General features: G+C 40.6%; 2 protein-coding genes across 2 annotated transcripts in view; both read right to left on the bottom strand.

Annotated features, from left to right (window-relative positions):
• Positions 1 to 14,248, bottom strand: part of LOC109969377 (phosphatidylinositol 4-phosphate 5-kinase type-1 gamma-like) — a 15,062-nt gene extending 814 nt beyond the window's left edge. The window contains exons 1-16 of the mRNA XM_020616214.1: positions 13,943 to 14,248; positions 9,581 to 9,609; positions 9,335 to 9,424; positions 9,090 to 9,220; positions 8,862 to 8,979; positions 7,317 to 7,469; positions 6,438 to 6,737; positions 5,933 to 6,138; positions 5,808 to 5,894; positions 4,821 to 4,869; positions 4,555 to 4,639; positions 4,245 to 4,412; positions 3,112 to 3,268; positions 2,898 to 2,966; positions 2,298 to 2,817; positions 1,557 to 1,631 (exon numbers count right to left, since the gene is read on the bottom strand). Coding sequence (XP_020471870.1) covers positions 1,557 to 1,631; positions 2,298 to 2,817; positions 2,898 to 2,966; positions 3,112 to 3,268; positions 4,245 to 4,412; positions 4,555 to 4,639; positions 4,821 to 4,869; positions 5,808 to 5,894; positions 5,933 to 6,138; positions 6,438 to 6,737; positions 7,317 to 7,469; positions 8,862 to 8,979; positions 9,090 to 9,220; positions 9,335 to 9,424; positions 9,581 to 9,609; positions 13,943 to 14,036 — 2,331 coding nt within the window. The 5' untranslated portion in view covers positions 14,037 to 14,248. The remainder of the gene's footprint in view (positions 1 to 1,556; positions 1,632 to 2,297; positions 2,818 to 2,897; positions 2,967 to 3,111; positions 3,269 to 4,244; positions 4,413 to 4,554; positions 4,640 to 4,820; positions 4,870 to 5,807; positions 5,895 to 5,932; positions 6,139 to 6,437; positions 6,738 to 7,316; positions 7,470 to 8,861; positions 8,980 to 9,089; positions 9,221 to 9,334; positions 9,425 to 9,580; positions 9,610 to 13,942) is intronic.
• Positions 14,249 to 15,861: 1,613 nt separating this feature from the next.
• On the bottom strand, positions 15,862 to 19,383 carry LOC109969232 (phospholipid hydroperoxide glutathione peroxidase, mitochondrial-like). Its single transcript, XM_020615955.1, has 7 exons — positions 19,279 to 19,383; positions 18,434 to 18,528; positions 18,099 to 18,243; positions 17,632 to 17,783; positions 17,174 to 17,198; positions 16,661 to 16,720; positions 15,862 to 16,403 (listed from the first exon to the last, which is right to left on the bottom strand). Exons 1-7 carry the CDS (start codon positions 19,342 to 19,344, stop codon positions 16,371 to 16,373), a joined length of 576 nt encoding a protein of 191 aa, XP_020471611.1. The 5' UTR covers positions 19,345 to 19,383; the 3' UTR covers positions 15,862 to 16,370.
• Positions 19,384 to 19,607: the final 224 nt, after the last annotated feature.

The following is a 19,607-nucleotide window of genomic DNA, read 5'->3' as shown; positions in this document are numbered from 1 at the left end:
AGGGAAAGATGTACTGTATTTACACTCTGCAGCTTTGCATGCTGGGATCTCCAAAAGGCCCCTCAATTAACTGCAGAGAGTGTGCTCATGCTCACAGGCTGAGCGTGAGCACAATGTGTGCAGTTCAATTCTACTATAAAAATACTGAAAACATTTTCTCAGCCAGGTTCTTGACAGATCCAGTTTTTGTTAGTTCACATCAGACATTTTCATATATTTGTTCTTCCTTTTCTCAGTCATTTAAAGTGGGCAGGACTAAGTTAGAAATGTTGTTAGTTTGTGCACCATTTAGTGTTAGTGCAATCAAATTGTTTTTAAAAGTTTTTAAGCTCTTAATAAATAATGCCCCAAAATGCTGTCCCCACAAATTTAAAATTATTTACTGCTTATTGAGCCACGGACATTTAAAATAAAAAAATGTAAAAATACATCACACTATGTTGATAGTTGGGATGGGGGCACCATTTAGGGAAGGAGGAATTGTATTTACCTGGATGCATTCTTGTTTTTGTTTAGATTTTTTGCTAAAATGTTGCTTAAATCATGTAGATCTCACTTTACTGACAGTGGTAATTCAGAATGGATAACCTTAGCTAACTGTAGCTAACCTAGAGAGCCTGCCTACGAGAGCAACAGACTGAAAAATGACTCTGCACCCTGATCCCAGCTCTCGGGTCAGGAGTAAACGTTAGCTAGCAGCTGTTGGCAGATTCTGCCTACGAGAGCAACAGACTAATTTCTGTCCTGTCTGTGCTCAAACTGAACAGTAAAGTGGACGTTTGATGGTGTTGAAGCCTCTGTTACTATATGTATGTATGGGATGGTATTTTTATTTTTTTAAATTAACTTATAGATGTATGCCATGTATACAGTATCTCTATGATGGATAATGAGCGTGATCCCCCAAAATGGCCCATTTATTCAAAATTCAACATAGCGTGACGACAACTTTACATTCTCTATAGAGAAACATTAAAGATTTTAATTTTAAAATGTGCCAAGTGCAGCTTTAATAAAGTGGTGATTTCCATCATGAGACAGGGGCATTTCATTTTAGCCAAGCACTGACAACACTAATCAGCTCTTCAGCTCCTCTGTGCTACCTGAGTGCTAGAGGGCAGAAGTTTGAGGAGCCACAAAAGAACAGCACAAACTACAGCTAACTATTTGCAGATCCAAGATCCTCAAACATTTAAATTACTATGTAATGGAAATGTGTTACATGCATGCTCCATTTAAATACACAGCTGCAGATTTCATATACAATGCCTTTTTTTTTTACAAACTTAGCACCAAATAAGTCATATTAAAAGCTCTATAGATTTATTCTGAAATACTGCTGAAGATCTATAAGCAGTGGTACTTGTGACAATTCTAACGAACAGTTACCAGCAATGCAGTGGGTTGTGGGAACATCGCTGAGCATTACAAATGACTCTACTGCTGAAGATCTATAAGCAGTGGTACTTGTGACAATTCTAACGAACAGTTACGAGCAATGCAGTGGGTTGTGGGAACATTGCTGAGCATTACAAATTACCTTTGTGGTGACTTACACTGTAACTTGAGCTAGAGTTTAGCTTACGACGGCCAAGAACTGGAGAGTACACCCAAAATCTGCCTTTTGCATACTGATGGATGGACACACACACAGATGATGAACACACATATGCATATAATGTGCAAACAGAAAACTAAGTACAATTTAAATTGTTATATAACAAAGGAGAAATGGTAAGGAATGATGAGATGACAGAAGTTGTCATTATAGAGGACAGAAAGAAAAGAAAGTGTAAATGGAAAATCACTGTAATAATATAACAATACATTTACCCAAAAGAGGGAATTATGTTCAGCTGTGCATGACAGTGACAGGGTGCAAAAATGCAGACTGACAGATACAAATACATCATGCTCTGGAGGAAAAACAACCCCGGTGTTTAGCTGATGCTTTCAGAAGCATGAACTATGACTGGAAAATAGCATAAAAAAATAAAAATAAAAAGCATTTTGGACAACAAGAGCAACCCTGTAGTACGTGCATATTAGAACACACACACGCAGCCCCCTCACCGTCATAACTCTACCACGCTGTCCTGACTGGGACACTGCAAGATACCCAGTAGATCAAAGAAAAACAGGAGAAGAAGTGTCTTTATTCTCTTTGATGCATTCATAAATTTAAATGTGTCTTTTTATTTTGTCTGTCTTCTGCACTTATCACAGTTCAACACTCATCTCATCCTCAACAAAAAACTAACAAATAAAAATGAAATCATGGCCACAACAGGACTTACAAAGTAGATGTCAGACACCTGCGCCTCCCCATCCAGTGAGTTGTGGCTGCTGGACACAGACAGCTGACTGTGTGATGTGCGTGGCACCTGCTGAGGCACCTGGGAGCTCGGAGAGACAGAGCAGGGAGGCGCCGAGAGGAAATGGTGAGAGGAGTAAGGAGATGCACAGCAGATGGGAGTAAATGTTGAAGCAGGAGGGAGGGTGGAGGTGCTAGGAGCTGACGCGGGAAGTGTGGATTGTGTAGAAGTATGAGAGAGTGGAGATGGAAGGGTGGAAGTAGCTGTGGGAGAGGTGAGTGGTTTGGTGGATGGACAGATGGATGAAGAAAGTGTGGAGGATGAGTGCCCGGCTGAGTGAGCAGCAGAGGAGCAAGGCCTAAAGGAGGAAGGAAGGGTGGAGGAGGAATATGCAGAAGATGTGATGGATGATGCAATGACACGAGGCTTCTGGTCAGGTGACACACAGCTGGGAGAGGTCATTTCTGTCATTTGTGTGAGCTCCATGCTCTTTGGGATTTTACTGTATCAAGAAACAAAGAACACTGTTAAAATACCACTGTGGACATGGCCCTTGTATGGTACCGCTGTATTTGTATGTACCTGAGCTCCACCGCCACCGTTATGGTGTCCTGCTTTTCCTCATGAACCTCAACAATCTCCTTCTGTGACCTGAAAGCACATAAGCAAACACAGGTCAGGAAAAGCACAGAGCACACATGAGCATTAGAATAGTCTGATAAGTGAAATCATATCCCCAGATAGAATATTGTCATTGTACAAATCAAACATTTCATATCCATGTACTCATTCTCACCTGGCCACACCTGGTGAATCTCTTTGTCTCTGGTAGCGTGGGTGCTCTGGTGTTTCAAAGGGGGTGGTCGGAAGAGAGTTGTTAGAGGAGAGCGTGGTAGCAATAGATGCTGTGGTAGCATCTTCAAATGAACGAGGGGTGCAGGGCGGCTCTCTTCCTGAGTGGCGTTATGAAGTAAGACATCATGAGCGACATCAAGGAGAGATGGAAATACACAAAGAAAAGGATTAACAGAGCTTCAGTCCTTTAATACCTAAATTAAATATCGGGAAGCAGATGAGTGTTTGTACCACAGAGTGCTTCAAGTTACCATTCACTTTAGGCACTATCTGGCTGTACAACACTGTCATGTGTGAAGATCTGCCGGGCGGCTCTATACAGCTTAAAACATAGTGCATATGTGAACATGACTTTTATGTATGTTTGCAAATTTGTGCAAGTGGCCTGATTGTACAGGGTTCTCTTTAGTAACAGTCACGTCCCATTCATTTCTTACCCCCATTAGTAAATGTGCATGTGGACAGTAAATAATTGTTTACCTTTGTGTTCATGGTACTATAGGAAGGTAAGGAAGCCACCTATCACTCTTTTATTAATTACAGCGGTGATATTTATGGTACTGCTTCCACATTACACTTTTGTAAAGTGTTTATCCATACACATCTAGTCTTGATTTGTTAAGGTTTACTTTCTGTTGCTGTTGCTGCTGTTTTGCTGTTGCACTTCTATTTCGCCACAGGGATCAATGAAGGTTCAATTGATTTCATTTAAAGAGGAAATGGAGAACTCAGCTGTGAACAATTGAAACTAGCAGTGTGCCAAGTTCAGAAAAACACAGTATAACAAGGAAAAGCCGGCACTCACTAGCCAACTCTTAATTTTGTACTGTTAAGCAGCATTGGCATTTTGCACAGGCATTTCCTCACAACTGAGGGCAGTCAAAGTTGTGAACCACACTCACCCAACAATCCCACAACAATGACTGAGGTGTTTGAAATAAAGCATCCCATTTTCACTGGGAATGAAAAATGACAACCTGAACTCTGTGGACAACTAATTTCTACTTTTATGCCTGTATGTCATGACTACTGTATACCCCATTGTGGACTAACAGAGTTTGCAAGACATCCTACCATTGTCCTCCAGCATGGGGAAAATGCAAGCTCCCCCTAGGTTCTCCAAGTTCTCCAGGTTTTCCTGCCTCTCGTCACCCAGAGAGGGACACTGCCCAGTTGAACCTGTTCCAGCACTGGACTTGGAGAGAGCCCCTCGGCCCTTCTTACATGGAGAGGATCGCAGTGCTGTGAAAGCAGACCATACTTTACTTCCACTTTCCAAAAAGTAAAATGCCCCAATAATTAATATGGAGGAACACTAATTCCTTATTGGTGTCATCAAACATAAGTAGAGGAGTATATAGTTCAGGCACATTTGTAGACTCACAGCAGCTCTTCTTGAACACAATGGTGCTACAGAATTTGTAGAACCTCTCGGCATAGAAACCAGGTCTGTGAACTGACACCGTGTCCTGTTGGGGGGTGCACAATGAAAAAACAGAAAAGATGACACTGTTCAAACACAATCAGTTAAGGTGTTTAACTTATTACATTGTGGGACATCAAACAATAAAATGTGATACTACATAATATGTAAGGTTTGCTTTGCTTGGATACAAGCTATTACATAACAGTTTTGTGAAAGCTACTCACCCCATCATGGATGAGGGACTTCCATGAGTGCTCCAGTTTCTTAATCAGTCTGTCAGACAAGACAATGAAATGATTCAGTTCAACTCATTCATCGACTTAGTGTGGTTACCTAGCGACTCAGGGTTGAGTCGGTGACTACAGTCGCACTTGTTCTTATTAGACCCCTCACACGTGTCCGCTTTATGACATGTCTGCAGCTACCTTTTCTTTATAATCTCTCTTTTAATGTTCCTTGCTGACACATTATGTCTGGATTACTCTCAGCGTGTTACAGCACAAACATGATATCAACTTTCTCAGGAAGTGAAGAGAGGCTTACTGGGTGTACAATTTTAAAAGCCTATATCCAAGTAGAATGAATGAAGATTTTAATATTATACAGCTTTTACAGTAATTTTAGCAGTTTTTAAATATGACTTTACAGGTTTAGAGTCAGAGGTTTAACTAATCTCAGTGCTGTTAACTGCATTAATACTTTTGTGAATGAACCATGTGATGTTTTCAGTCAAGCTTTATTTTGGTGTGCACTTTTATTTTGACACTCCAGGGTTGGAAGGGAAATAGCCTTTGAAGGATGGCTGCATATGGGAAAATCCTAATTCCCTGGTTTGGTTATTCCTCACTTCTTGCTCAACCTGGAAGTCATCTAGCTGAGGATGTTCCAAGTCTCTTATATCAGCTCTGTGGAGTGAGGAAGTTGCTGGAGGAGCCATGAGCTAGGGTACACCAGACCGTCCTTCACAGAAGTCTACTGTGTACCAACAAGAGCTGAATTTTTCAGGTTTAAGCTGTAAAGTACATTTCCCAGAACATCTGATCTAATTACACATTCTCTGAAAGATATGTAGATGTGTGTAGTACTCTTGCAGTCAGTTCTGCTTGTTTATTACGATTATACAAATTATCTAAGAGCTAATATATTAGTTTGCTGATATTACATGACCCAACTTTATAGTTTCTTTAACGTCTGAAGCTTTTGTTGGCTACCTGTAGGACTGCAGAATGTCAATTATTCCGATGAACAGGAGGAGGCACAGATATGAGACCATTACTATCATCAGGGAAAGTAATGTGATGACAAGGGCAGGCAATATCATACAGTGACTTACATGTCATCATGGTCCAGCGTGTCCTTGAATGTTAAGCCTCCCTGTATAGACTCCATGGCAGAGGAGTACAAGGCTCTCTGGGCTGCAGGCCTCTTCTCATCACTGCCTCCTGCAGGAGAGCCCTGAGGCTGGTACTCTCTCTCTGCTTGGGTCTTGTTGTGGATCCCAAGCAACAAACTGTAATCCATAATCTTAAAACTCTCCAGAACCTGACATGAAATATATACATTTTTCAAACTGTTTCCCAGGGCCCTAAGAGAATTACAACATTTTTTTATGTATCTGGTTCATTTCACAGCCAGATGCATGCTGGAAATTAACACATGCATTAAAAAATGCACGAGCTATTATTTTATTCTACCTTTTAACCAACCTGTAATTCATCTAATAGTTGAATACTTAATTTGGGGATTGCTATGCTACGTTTTAAAAATAAAATAAAATGCACAGTGTTAATCTACTTTTGCAAAAAGCTGTTCATCCACCTCCTCCCTCTTGTCTCTCTCACCAGACAGTCTCGCTGCAGAGTTTTGACCAGAGCGCTGTATGTGTCCTGGTCCAGTGTGAGGCCATCAGGAACATCACTCAGAAAGTCCAGATCTTTAAAAGTGGGCTTGGTCTTCTCTCTTTCCTTCTTGGAAGCTTGCCTCTTGTATGTGGAGCCCTTCAGATCAAATTTGAGGTGCATGCGCACAGAGCGTGGTAGTATATTGTTCATCGCAACAACTCTGATATTCTTGCCACCACACTGGACACAGTAGAGGCCAAAGAACTTTGGCAGCAATGTCCGAGGGTTCTGGTTCAAGTTCTGGGATTAGGAAGGCACAGCAGATATAGGAATGGAGACAGGGAGAAATACAGAAATATTAATTTGAGTTTATCTTTTGTCTATGTGTTTGGTCTCACAAACAACCACCTGCTATTCAGAGTGACTCACCCACAGGCCTTAGTCTGTACTAATGTATCTCTACTTTGTGCATGCTTAGCCTGTTGGAGCACTTAGCCCGGGTCTCAGTCAGGTGTAACCTCTCAGCTCTTATCTATTTCAAAGCCACCTGCTGACGTCACTGCAGACTGGGGCCAACACCAGGCGAGAGGATAAAGGGGATAAAGAAGTCCAGAAGTTTCAGCTCACCCCCACACATCCAAATCTCTTAATAGACTTACTGTTACAAAACCTACAGAACGACATAGGTTCTAAGTTTACAATTCTTCCCAAGTGTGAATGGTAATTTAGTAGTAAATAAACATTTGCTTAGATAAGCATCTAAAATTCTAAATTTACTCATTTTCCAAATTCATCACCTGTGTTTGAACTATTTATACTAAATCTTAATATTTTGCAACTGAAATAAATCTGACGAGTGAGTGGCTCACTCTGACTTACCATATAGTATCCAGGAAGCAATTTCTGAAGAAACTCAGCCTCCTTGTGCTGCACAGTTTTGATGATGAACTCATCATCATGTGTTACATAGAATATGGAGCCACTAGCTCCTGGGTTTGTCAGCTCAATCAGTGGTTCATTACATAAAGAATACTAGACAGAGAAAAGATACAGAGGAACAAATGTAGATTAGAATATAAACTGGTTTTGCTTTAAGCCTGACTTAAAATCCTTGAAAAGACTGTTTCAACCTACAGTACAGCAGCCATAAACGCAGACGTTATTTATTTATTAAGCTTGCTTGCATGTTTTGAAGGACCCTCTGGCAAAGAAGTTCATTGAAAATGTCATTAAATGTCATTTGTGAAATGTTGTTTGCTTCACCCAAGTTTGTAATTTCATCCTAAGGGCTGCATAGCGCTCTTAATATTGGATCCAACAGAGCTTTCAAATAAGCAACCAAAAGACTAATATATCTACCCACTCACATGGCATTCTCATCAGCAGCAAAGAGGGAACTTTGGTTTAAAAGGGCAAGTGTGTGGGTGGGAGGAATAACACATCTAGACTATTAGGAGTGTAAACTGCACTACATTATGACATTTATGCCTCAACATAGTATTAGTAACCCCAGTAAAGTTACTGCAATCACTGGGAAAATGCTGCTTTCACCAACTTCATGCTGGGGCTGAATACTGTATGCCTGCCAGGAACTATGTACAATATCAAAATGCACATGTAGCAGCTCAACTTTAATACTCACGTGTTTAAATTTGTACTGAATCCATGACGTAAAGCCTTAGGGCTTTGTACATAATTCAATCAGTTTAAATTAGACAGCACTCAGAGAGTGCAAACCTCAACCAAGAGTAAAGCACTTTCCCCATAATGCCATAAAATCAATATTCCCATGATAGTGTGATCCTCATAATATGATTGCTTGACCATGAAAACCTACTGGAATTTGGAATGACACTGCTATCATTATTAGTTTGAAGGTTATTCAAGAAAAACAGACCTGACAGACATTCAACCATTGGTTTAGGGGTAAAACGGGGATGTCAGTGAGTGGACGCAGGCAAAGTGATGAAGACATCACATTTTTGCAAGCTTGCATTCTGCCTGCTCAACAGCAGTTTGATAAATTGCTCATATTCTCTCTGTTACTGACTGATTGCTACACTATGGAGTGATCCTTCACATCCTCTGCTCAGCTGTGTGTGTGTGTGTGTAAGAGGAGCTACCTAACTCCTTGTAACAGAGACCGACACAGGAAAAAGCACAGTGGAAAAGAAAAGTAGGACGGTCTGTGTCAACCCATGAGGTTATGCCAGGTGACGGTTAAGTGAAGCACACAGCATACTGCTCATTAGGTTCCAGCCGTGGAAACACAGCTACTAATGTGCAGCTAGAACACTGGCATCCTGCCGCTGCATAGAGTAGCTCTTTTCTCAGCTCTGGGCAAACATTTCACTTCCACTGCACTTCATATTATTCAAATACTCAGGATACATCAAGAGTCATAAGAGAATACAAATAACTCACTAGGTAGTCATCTGGCCGAATTCCAAACAGCTCTCGGAAGTAGCGGAAGGCCACTGGAGCATAGGTTTTAAACCTGAAGTCTGGGAAATGGTGGGCTGGCGTGAGGTTGCTGCCTTCACTGTGTGGAGCAAGGCGAGATCAAATGGAGAGTAATAGAAGATGAAAAATATATTAGGAACTTGCCACACACAGTTGAGCATGAATATGCACCCACTCACAAACACGTACTTTGGGAAGAAGATGCTTTCAACCACATAGAAGTCCTGCATCAGCACATCTCTCTCAGGCTTGGAGCTGAGGTTGCCAACAGTATATCCAATACCCAGCTGGATGGCCCCTTTTAAGGCAGAGGAGGTGGTCTGGAGGCAGACACCAGAAAAAAGAACAGATACGGTATGGGTGAAAAGTTGAAATCGTGACGCCATGCAAACCCACGGGCAGTATTTAAGGCAAAAAGAAAAGGAGAAGTCTACCTTCTTGTAAGTTGTCTCCCCAGAGGCATCTACCCTCCTGTGGCCAATTTTTTTCTCATAGGCTGTGCCTGCTCCAAATGGGGACGGCATCTGGCATGAGGCAAGATGTGATACAGATACTAGTGCATAAATCATATATTGCTTTATCAGGGAATTTAACCTTGCAGCAAACCAATAGTGAAAAAAGAATGGAAAGAAAAGAAAGCAACAGAGAGACAATGTGTATATGGTGATGTTGCCTCTCACCTCAGTTAGCTGAGTCTTCTTGGGTGAATCTGTGGATAGAAACAGAAGGAGAAGGTGCAGGAGAAATAGGTTTAGAAGTATCTGCAGAACATTATTTAGCATGATTTAGCAGAGAATGTCAACTTAGGCATCAGATTCATACTTGAGGGGATGATTGTTAACCAGATAAATTTAAGTCACCAAAAAATGACAGCGTTCATACAATATAACTCAACCTCTCACTGGGACATAGGTGTAGCATTACATTAGCCCACCTGACACCTTTAAAACAATGAATACCCAACAAATCCAAGACAAGCAGTCATCTAGATATAATATCTATAGCCTATATGATGGCCCAAATATCACATATAATTCTATGACAACTGGAAAAGCAGCTGTTCCTTTAATTTAAAAGCAAAAGTGTACAAAACATTTACTGCCCTGCATAGAGCTAAAAGCTAATTCTACATCATCTTTCATACAAATTGAACTTATTAACCCCAGTTCCAAATAAATTGGTGGTTAACTCACCAGCAGAAGCGTTCAGTGTCTACAGGCTAGAGGTTATTTAGCATAAACAAAACATGCATCAAAATTCATGGGTAAAAAAAGACAAAGAAAAACTGACATTCAGTGGTCAAACCACTGCAGTATGCAGTCAGTGTTTTCTATTCCTGGATCAGTGAGATTTGTAGCGAGAAGGTAAAAACTCTATTGGATTGACTCCCTGCCTAATCTGAGTGTTGTCATTGGCTGAAGTCTCAAGATCACATCACCAACCAGTCACACAGAAGGATTAGTACGATTCTCTCCAACCGACACAACTGTACGTGTGTGTGTCTGTGTATAGAAGGGGGTGAGAGAGCAGGAAGGAAAGAAGGAAGCGAAAGGGAGAGAAGAGACATTTCACAGTACAACACAGTACGGCAAACTGCCTGGATTTCATCACCATGCTAAATTTCAGGGAACATTTAAGGAAGTGCTTCTGTCAGAGCAGGGATAATGAATCTTTAAGACATGTTAAAGCGCACACTGTAGCACATGTTGCTGTCATTAAGCCACAGCAGAATACAATAATAGTTCATGTACTATACTTTACATGTTCATATACTGCATAATAATTACCTGTGCAATATCCCCTCATTACCCTACTAAGTAGAATGCCATATACAATTCCACTAGGTGCAATATCATGTGCAATATTTGAAACTCCCCATTTTACCTGATACCTTCCTCCCGTATCCACAATTTTATCAACTATTTTGTATTCATGGGTATTCTAGTTTGTTGTATTTTGCATTCTTTTGTATTCTTGGGTAATCTTATATTTAGACTAGATGTTCTTTCTTTTGGTTTTAAACTCTTTACTTGACTCCAGGAGAGCCCTGCACAAGAATTCCTATATGCCTAGACTGACTGTTTATGCATAAATGGCAAATAAAAATCTTGAATCTTCGCACTGGTGGGTCAGTAGATGCAAACTAATTACATGAATCCTCTAATCTTAACTATCAGAAATTGAAACTAACATGCAGCATATTTGACTTAAAATCCCAACAGCAGTAAAGTAGTAAAGACATCTGGCACAATGAGCCCAAATCTTGAGATGCTTTACAATTGCAATTGCATGAACAATAAAAGAATCTACAGTCAGGCTAGTGACTCTGTGAGAGGGTACTTAGACACAACAATGCTTATGTTAAATGCTAACATCAATATGCAAACACTCTCACAATGACAATGTTAACAGGTTTAGCAGGTCCAAAGAATGTGAAGGTACATCACACCATGCTGAATGTTGGGACCGAGGTGCCGGTCTTCAAGGTATGTGCTGTAAATGCATACCTTCTTGTTGTGTTTGGCTAAAGGTTTGCTTATTTTAGATCTTACTTCACTGACTGTGGTAATTCAAGTTGGATAACCTTATCTGACTGTAGCTAACTCAGATCAGACCTATTGATCCTGTCTACGAGTGACAGACTGAAAAATGACTCTGCACACTGATCTCAGTTCTCGGTTTAGGAGCTAACACTATCTAACAACTGTTGGCAGATAAGACAAATACTAAATGAAATTCTGTCCTGTCTGTGCTCGAACTGAACACTAAAGTGGACATTTGGACGTAGTTGAAATACCCACTACTGTATGTAGCTGTATCGAGCAGCATTTTTAAAAATTAACTTATAGATGTAGGCTATGTAGTGTATGACTGATAATGAACATGATGGCCCAGACATGGTGCATTTAATCAAACTTCAGCATGGCATCAACTTCACATTCTCTATAATGTTAGCAGGTATCATGATCATTATTTTAGCATGTTGGCATGCTAATATTTGCTAACTATTACAAAAGAACACAAAATATAGGCTGAGTGAAATATAAGAATTGCAGCTCTTTGGTCATAAACCAGTGTATTAGACAAATTAAATTTCTGATCACTTTTGATGGCACTAGATTAAAAAAATCAGGGCATGTTACATTTCATTATGGGAAAACAAATCTCAGTTCATCCAATAGTTATTTAGAAATTTGACTCAAAACAGCAAATGGCAACCTCATGGTGGCACAAGAGGAAAGGTCAGGGGTTAACAAGAGTCATTAAAATTCATTCTTTGTGTCCCATTACTATTAGTCACAATTCATGCAATACATGCTGACATATTTACTCTGGACCAAAGTGGTGAACTGACTGACAAACACCCACAGTGCCACATCCCTAGAGCCATGCTCCTAGCAGGAAAAAAAAACTGTGAATGGGAAAACAAAACATTGGAGAATGTTTTAGTGCAGAGGTAGACAAACTGTTTAACATGGAACTGTACAAATAAGAATAATCATATAATAATTTAATTGGTTTCTTTCTCTTTGGGCCTTACTGTGCAGTGACAGGACACACATGGCCGCTCACCCCTGTAACCTGCTGATTAATTTTGCATCAAAGCCTGTCAGGCAGAACAATGAGGTGTATCCTGAGGCAGGCAGAAACACAGAGCGTCTCTGTGGGATTAGGGTCAGGCCATAATAAGGTGCCACTGAGCTGCAAGCAACAAAGAGGACAAACTCACTGTAGCATTTCTATTTATTACCTACTACTACCTGTAAGACCACTACTATTGAATGTGTTAGTATTAAAAGACTAAGGAAATGCACACACCGAAAGCTCACCTACTGTAGGTATTCCTGTAACAACACATTAAGTCAGTGTTAAAGGAGTATGCCTTGAGGCTTGTGCATGTAAAGAGGATTAGATGTCTCCCTTATTATCAGAAAATGGCAGCCTGTTGCTGTGACATTAGTGTGACACTAAACACAGGGGCAGATTTTGATGCCCTGATGCTCTCTACACACAAATCTAGAGGACTTAATCATGTGTACACAAACATCCAACATAACTGAGCATGTGACAATGAATATGCAAAACTTGTTGGACCTGTTAAATGGATGAGCATGTGCTTTCTTTCTGTAACATCTGAACACAGCAGCATAAACCTGTCATGCATATTTGCAGCCACAACATCACAGCAAAGCTTGGAACTGATACCCACAAGGGATAGTGTGTGTGGTTATGTTAGAATTGAATATCTGATGTAAGGAACTCTTCAGAGTTAGCTAGGAAGAGGGGAAGACAGAGGTTGAGGAAAGAAGCAAAATGTAGGAAAATGATGTGAATCACATGCTGTGGTCTTTGCAGTCACCAGATCTCAACCCAGCTGAACAGCTATGGGAGATGTTGGACCGACGTGTTAAACAGCGTCTCCACCACCATCATCAAAACACCAAAGGAGGGAATATCTTTAGGAAGAATGGTTTTCATCCCTCCAGTAGAGGCCAAAGACTTGGTGAATCAATGCCAAGGTGCACTTAAGCTGTTCTGGTGGTACATGTTGGCCCAACGCCTTGCTAAGACTCTTTATATTGATGTTTTCTTTAACTTGTCAGCTGTCTGCAGCTCCACACTCACTGAGGTAAAATAAAACATCCCACAGCAGCTTATAACATCAGGTCTTGCAGGACTGGGCGTATTCACGCATAATGTGCACCTTGTGCTTTATCAGCCTGCAGTGAGCCACTGACATTAGGGGACATTTAAAACAGAGCAGTAGTGACTGGATGCTGTTACCTACCCAAACAATTTATTATCCATTTCCACAACTTAGGTTCCGCCATCTACTATTTTTGTATTTGCCCTTGTGGAATTTTTTTTTTTTTTGCTTAATTACATTCATGTATAAATGTATGGTAGGGTGCTACCCACTTAGATAAAACTTCCTAAGTATAGTGCACCTGCTGTCACCTACAGGTGAAGTCCACCAAAAAGACGGGACTATCTGTCGTTTTTGTCTCTGCCTCTTATGGCTAACTGAAAGACATACGAACCGCTGTCCCCCACGTCAAGCTGCGGACAAATGCTGGTGGATGCTTCCTGGCTAGCAGCCCCGTCATCCCCGATTTCCGCAGTCCTCCCGTCCATCTCCCGGACGGTTCCTGAGGACGCGCAGCCGTGTTCTACCTCAGTGAGACTGAGATGCGGTGGTACGCGCTTCGAAACAAATTTTAAACATGATCATTTCACCTCCTTTTATACTTACTACTGCAGTTACAGACTATATAAGTCCACTAATGTGTATTTGTCGCTGTACATTTCCAAACGCAGGGACACACGTCCAGATCCAGCGGTGTTGATCATCTCTGCTGCTGCTGTACGTCATCACTCTCACGCAACAGCTGATGCGCGGCCTGCCGCTATAGCGTCATTCTGCTCCGCTCACACAAGTAAGGGCATCAAATCCTGTAGGCTAGGATATCAGAGCTCTGGGGTGGAGAAGCCATTTTTGACTTTTTAAATTTTATAACAAGGCTCTGCAATTAATGGAGGCTCCAGCAGTTTGGTATCAACGGATTTCCAAACACATAATCCCAGAAAATGGACAAATAAAATATAGTTAAGCTATGATGGGGAAAGAAATCCACCACAAATGACTTGAGTATTATACACCAATCAGGTATAATATTATGACCACTGAGAGGTGAAGTGAGTAACACTACCTGTTACAGTGAACCTGTCAGAGTGCGGGATATATTAGGCAGCAAGTGAACATTCAGTCCTCAAAGATGTGTTGGAAGCAGGAAAAATGGGCAAGTGTAAGGATCCAAGTGACTTTGACATGGGCCGGACTGTGATGGCTGATGACTGGGTCAGAGCATCTCCCACGCTGCAGGTCTTGGTGGGTGTTCTTGGTCTGCAGTGGTTAGTACCTACCAACAGTGTCTAAGGAAGGACAGATGGTGAACTGGTGACAGGGTCGCCCACGGCTCACTAATGATGAGGTTGCCCTACTTTAGATTAAACTTTTAACTTCCATTTGGTCTGGTCCCTATGAAGAGAAAGAGTCAGGGGCTGTAGTGGTGATATCACACCTAGAGTGGCGAGGCTGTTGAATTTGTCTATTAAAAATAAATAAATAAAAATTCTCTGTAACGCGTCCTCACAACCACCGTTTTCACTCCTTTTACACAAGTTTTTCCACTGAATTGTAGACACATCTGTGCTCTTCCCGACAGTAGAACTGTGGAAGCAAATGGATTCACAGAAGATGCACAGGGAGCTGCAGTGACACAAAGTGCCAACCAACTGTCGCAGACTCGTATGTAAACAGTATTAGACAGGTGGTCCTAATGTAATGGCTGGTCGGTGTACATCTTATACTCTGAACTAAAGAGGCCGTCGCTGTGCACATGCACACAGCAGAGGTGGAATGACTGCAGCACTAAGTGTCCATGTTCAAATTCAAAATACAACATTTGTATATAGGTAAGCACACAGTTCAGCATATATGACAATAACAGATCCATAATTTAATATTTATGTTGATGCAAGTACCTGCTCTTTACTACATACTATAGTTCTTTTGGGAAATTTATATACAAGAATAACTGGCCCATAAAGATTTAGGACATACTGTGCAAAACCCATTAAACCATTGATGACATTATGCTTTTGTAAAATTCTACAAGCCAAAATTAAATTAAGTGGGTACCTAGCGTCATACTGACATAACGTAGCCTACTTCAGACTTTAAGGCATTGCATTTCCTTCCTTAGTAGCGAGTAAGATAAAGCATTACTGACTTAAACCACATTTTAATATGTTAAAATTTTGTAATGTAAATTCTTGCAAGATGAAAAACGATATACTGTGCGCATGCATATATATATTTTTTATATACACACACACACACACACACACACACACACACACACACACCCCTCAAATAAGAGTCCATTATAGAAACCAATCACAAAGTCAGGAGCTGAACATTTAATAAGTGCATCTAAATTGACAAATCAGTGTCAAGGACAACACATATTTTCCAATTTCATCACATAATAAGCTGCAGTACAATAATCAGTCTCTTGGTGACTTAAATGCAAACAGTAATTTCAGTAGCATTATAGATGTATGCAAAATTTATAGTGTCCAGTGTTGTTAGATCAAGCTAACGTTGACATTTTCACAAACTTGTCTCATTAGAAAGGACATCTGCATAAGGAAGAGGAATGGCTGTTGCATGGTTGAAATAAGGTGTGAAGTGTCTGCTCTAGTTAACTCAAGCCCTCCCATATGGTCTTACAGGGTTTGGTGTCTGTGGGCTCTGGAGGTTAGTTGCACGCCAAGGATCATCAGGCCTGCCTTCCCCAATGTTGGGTTTACAGGCAGGCCGTCACTGGTCCAGACACACACACACACCAATACCCTGAAGTCCATGAGGAGGTCAGAAGTCAAACATATGGAAGAAAGTAATATTTAGAGGTACGTGGGGAGGTCCTTCTCCACCGCCTGCACAGAGAAACAAGTACAAAATTACTACAAAACTGAATATAGTGAAGATAAAAAAAAGCTAAAGTTTAAACAATAGATTCATAATTAGCAGTCCCTCTATTCTTTTTATAGTCTTCTTTAACTCTAGATCAGCATAAATTTTTAACTAATTAAAATGACAGGAAGCAATTACATGCACCAGTATTATACAAAAAGGTGCCACATCTCACAGCGGGTACATCAACATTATTATAACCACAGTGAGTGCCACTTACACTGGGATCCTCTGTTGGACCATATCTCTTCACCACTTGTCCTTCTCTGTTTATAAGAAACTGTTGAGGAATAAGAAAATATTAGCACAAACAAATCTCTACACAAACAATTTTCCCTGCTATAGAAAGGCTTAGGTGCCAACACCTGAATGGTTTTGTGGAGCACCTCAAGCTGAATGAACATAAAAGGCCTTTAGACAGCATATCAGAATGAACGTACAATATAAACAAAGAATTCTATGTGCTAAAAGGAAAAAATAAAGAACAGACTGTTGACTGCATGTACAATACATGTTGCCAGCTTTCATTCTGAAATATTGGTCCAAAAAAAAAAAAAGAAAAGAAAAGCTAAAAATTTCCTTTGAATGATTGTCAAACTCCCCAGCCACAACCTCCTTGACCTAGACCGCACCTAAGCCCTCTGAAAACCAACATACACAGTATGTAAAACAACAAATATAAGCACAACTTACTAAAATATGCTTTTTCTAAAAGGAGTACCATTTGTATTACCTTTGTGAAGTTCCACTTTATATTACTGTAGAGAGAGAGAGAGAGAGAGAGAGAGAATGTATTATAGCATAGCCTGCAGGCATTATCACACAGAGTGCCGTTTCGCCCCTTATGAGACGGTGCGTATATTCAGCTTTACTTCACATGAATTACACCGGATCCCAAATTCTTCAGCTACTGATAGAGGAACTTTCTCATCCCACTCCTGCAGCATAATCCACCTCTTTGCTTTCCATTTGTTTGAAATTATAAATATAAAACATATCAAAAATGATTTGGCCTCTACAGTTTGACAAAATTAGATACCACTGCATAACTATGTTACTCAAAGAAAATGTCACCTAAGAAATAGGGCCTAATACATAATGTGCTCGGATGAATTAATGTTCCACTAAGGCCTGCTCTCATTTGTTTACATTATGTCATGAACTAAGCACAAAAGTAGAACAGTGACTCACTTTCCCAGGGTCCCTCTGCCTTTGGGCTGTGCCTTCATCCACTTCCAAAGAGGGTGAGCATTATCTCCATTCACCTCAATCTTACTGAAGAGGTCAAACTCAGCATTATAACCTTTGGCAAACTCTTTAATCTCTGCTTCAGTCCCTGGCTCCTGGATTACATCAACAAAATTCAAAGACAGAAATTTGGAAATATGCTAAATAATTATTACAGAAAAATGACTGGATTATGAAATTTACCACAGCTCTATGCTTTAAAATCCATCTTACATGCTTGTTTAAATTAAATGGTGCAAAAAGGAATCATTCTTTAAATGATGCATCTAGCAAGAAAATCTTATTTGAAAAGAACAGAGGAATGAAGGAAAGGTTTAAGACTCAGTTCAAGGGTCATGTGTCATTTAACTAGCAACATGGACAATGTTGATGTGATACAGCAAAATAAATACATGTGAAATGCTCGTTACCTGTCCTCCAAACTGGTTGCATGGGAAGCCCAGGATGCGTAAACCTTTATCAGCATAGGAGGCGTGCATTCCCGCTAGCTGAGTGTAGTTTACTTTGGTCTTTCCTCATTTAGAGGCTACATTTACTATGATGCACACAAATCCCCTGGTGTGACAAAAAAAAAGAAACAAACATGAGCTTAAACTGAAAAACAATCTGCAAACTACTACTGTCAAATTTATAAAGTACATAAATGACAGCTCCAGGAAATATTTCTCTGTGTGCTGGATACTGAGTGAAAGTACTTAAATTCCTTAGCCTTTTTAAAGCCTATAAAACACGTGATTTCTTTTACCTGTATTTCTCAAGTGACACCTCATTGCCATCAATATCCTTGGCAGAGAACTCATAGATTGACTTGGCACTCTGCCAGTCGTCCACCTGAGCACACTGCATGAAGGGGACAGAGAAAATTGAATATAAATGCATGTGTGACTGAATAGCACAACTAAAAGCTTGAAGCTAAAGTCCATGAAAGCGAATCAAAGGGTAACCGTAAGTTCAGGCCTACGAACCAAACAAAATGAGCCTGATAAATGGGAGGAAATTTAAAGGCAGATAACCACTGCTCTTACCGATACACAACACACGTAACGTTTACCTGTTCTAACTCATGTCCCCACCCTTGAGTTTACACACATAACAGGTTTTGACTTAACCAACCCACACGTCTGTATAATAGGATTACACAACAGTGCATCTGAAGTTAATTATCACTCCGCTTTTATTGTATTACCATGAATTGAGCAACTAACGGCATTTCCAACCACTGTACAGCACTAGCTAACGTTAGCTAGTAACACGACTCCTGCTGGCGTAACAGAAAAAAATAATATTTATATTTTTTGACTTAAATTTACTACAGTATATTCGACATTAGAGTCAATCTACAAGGGTAACTCGTTAGTATCCGTCCTTAGCCCTCTAAACACGAGCATCATGACTCGGGGTTTTTGCAGAAAGTTAATGTCAGTAACTGCGACATTTGGACCCATCTCTCCTTGCACAACATTTGAAAACAGAAGCCTTAACTCTGACCTACATGTTTCAGCAGGCAGGCAACAACAAGCATACATAAATGTTAAGCCCACAGGCAACACAAATAAAAAAGACGCATAGTATCGTGTTCTATATACTTACCATGGTCCTCAGTACCCCTCTGCTCCCCAACAAACCTAATAGCACTGACGTTCTCTGAAGCCACATTATAACCGCAGCGACACGGACTTCCGCTATCACGTGATATGTAGCCCCGCCCTCTGAGGAACGGCGCTGCACTGCACCTCCGAACACAGCAGTCTCTCTGAATCAGTGGCGGGTTTTATGGGTGAACCGGGCTTTTGTTTCATGACACGTGGGGGGCGGCACGAGCACTTGAAAAGAACATAATCTGCGCCGCTAAGCGGTTTTCTATTATCTATCATATGTGGCGCCCCTGCTTGATGAGAAGGTGCCGCGCACAGAAGCTG

This window comes from Monopterus albus, unplaced genomic scaffold, assembly GCF_001952655.1.
Source record: "Monopterus albus unplaced genomic scaffold, M_albus_1.0 scaffold172.1, whole genome shotgun sequence".
NCBI classification, from domain to species: Eukaryota; Metazoa; Chordata; class Actinopteri; order Synbranchiformes; family Synbranchidae; genus Monopterus; species Monopterus albus.
Note: the sequence above shows the minus strand (reverse complement) of the source record. Positions and strands in the feature narration are given on the sequence as shown.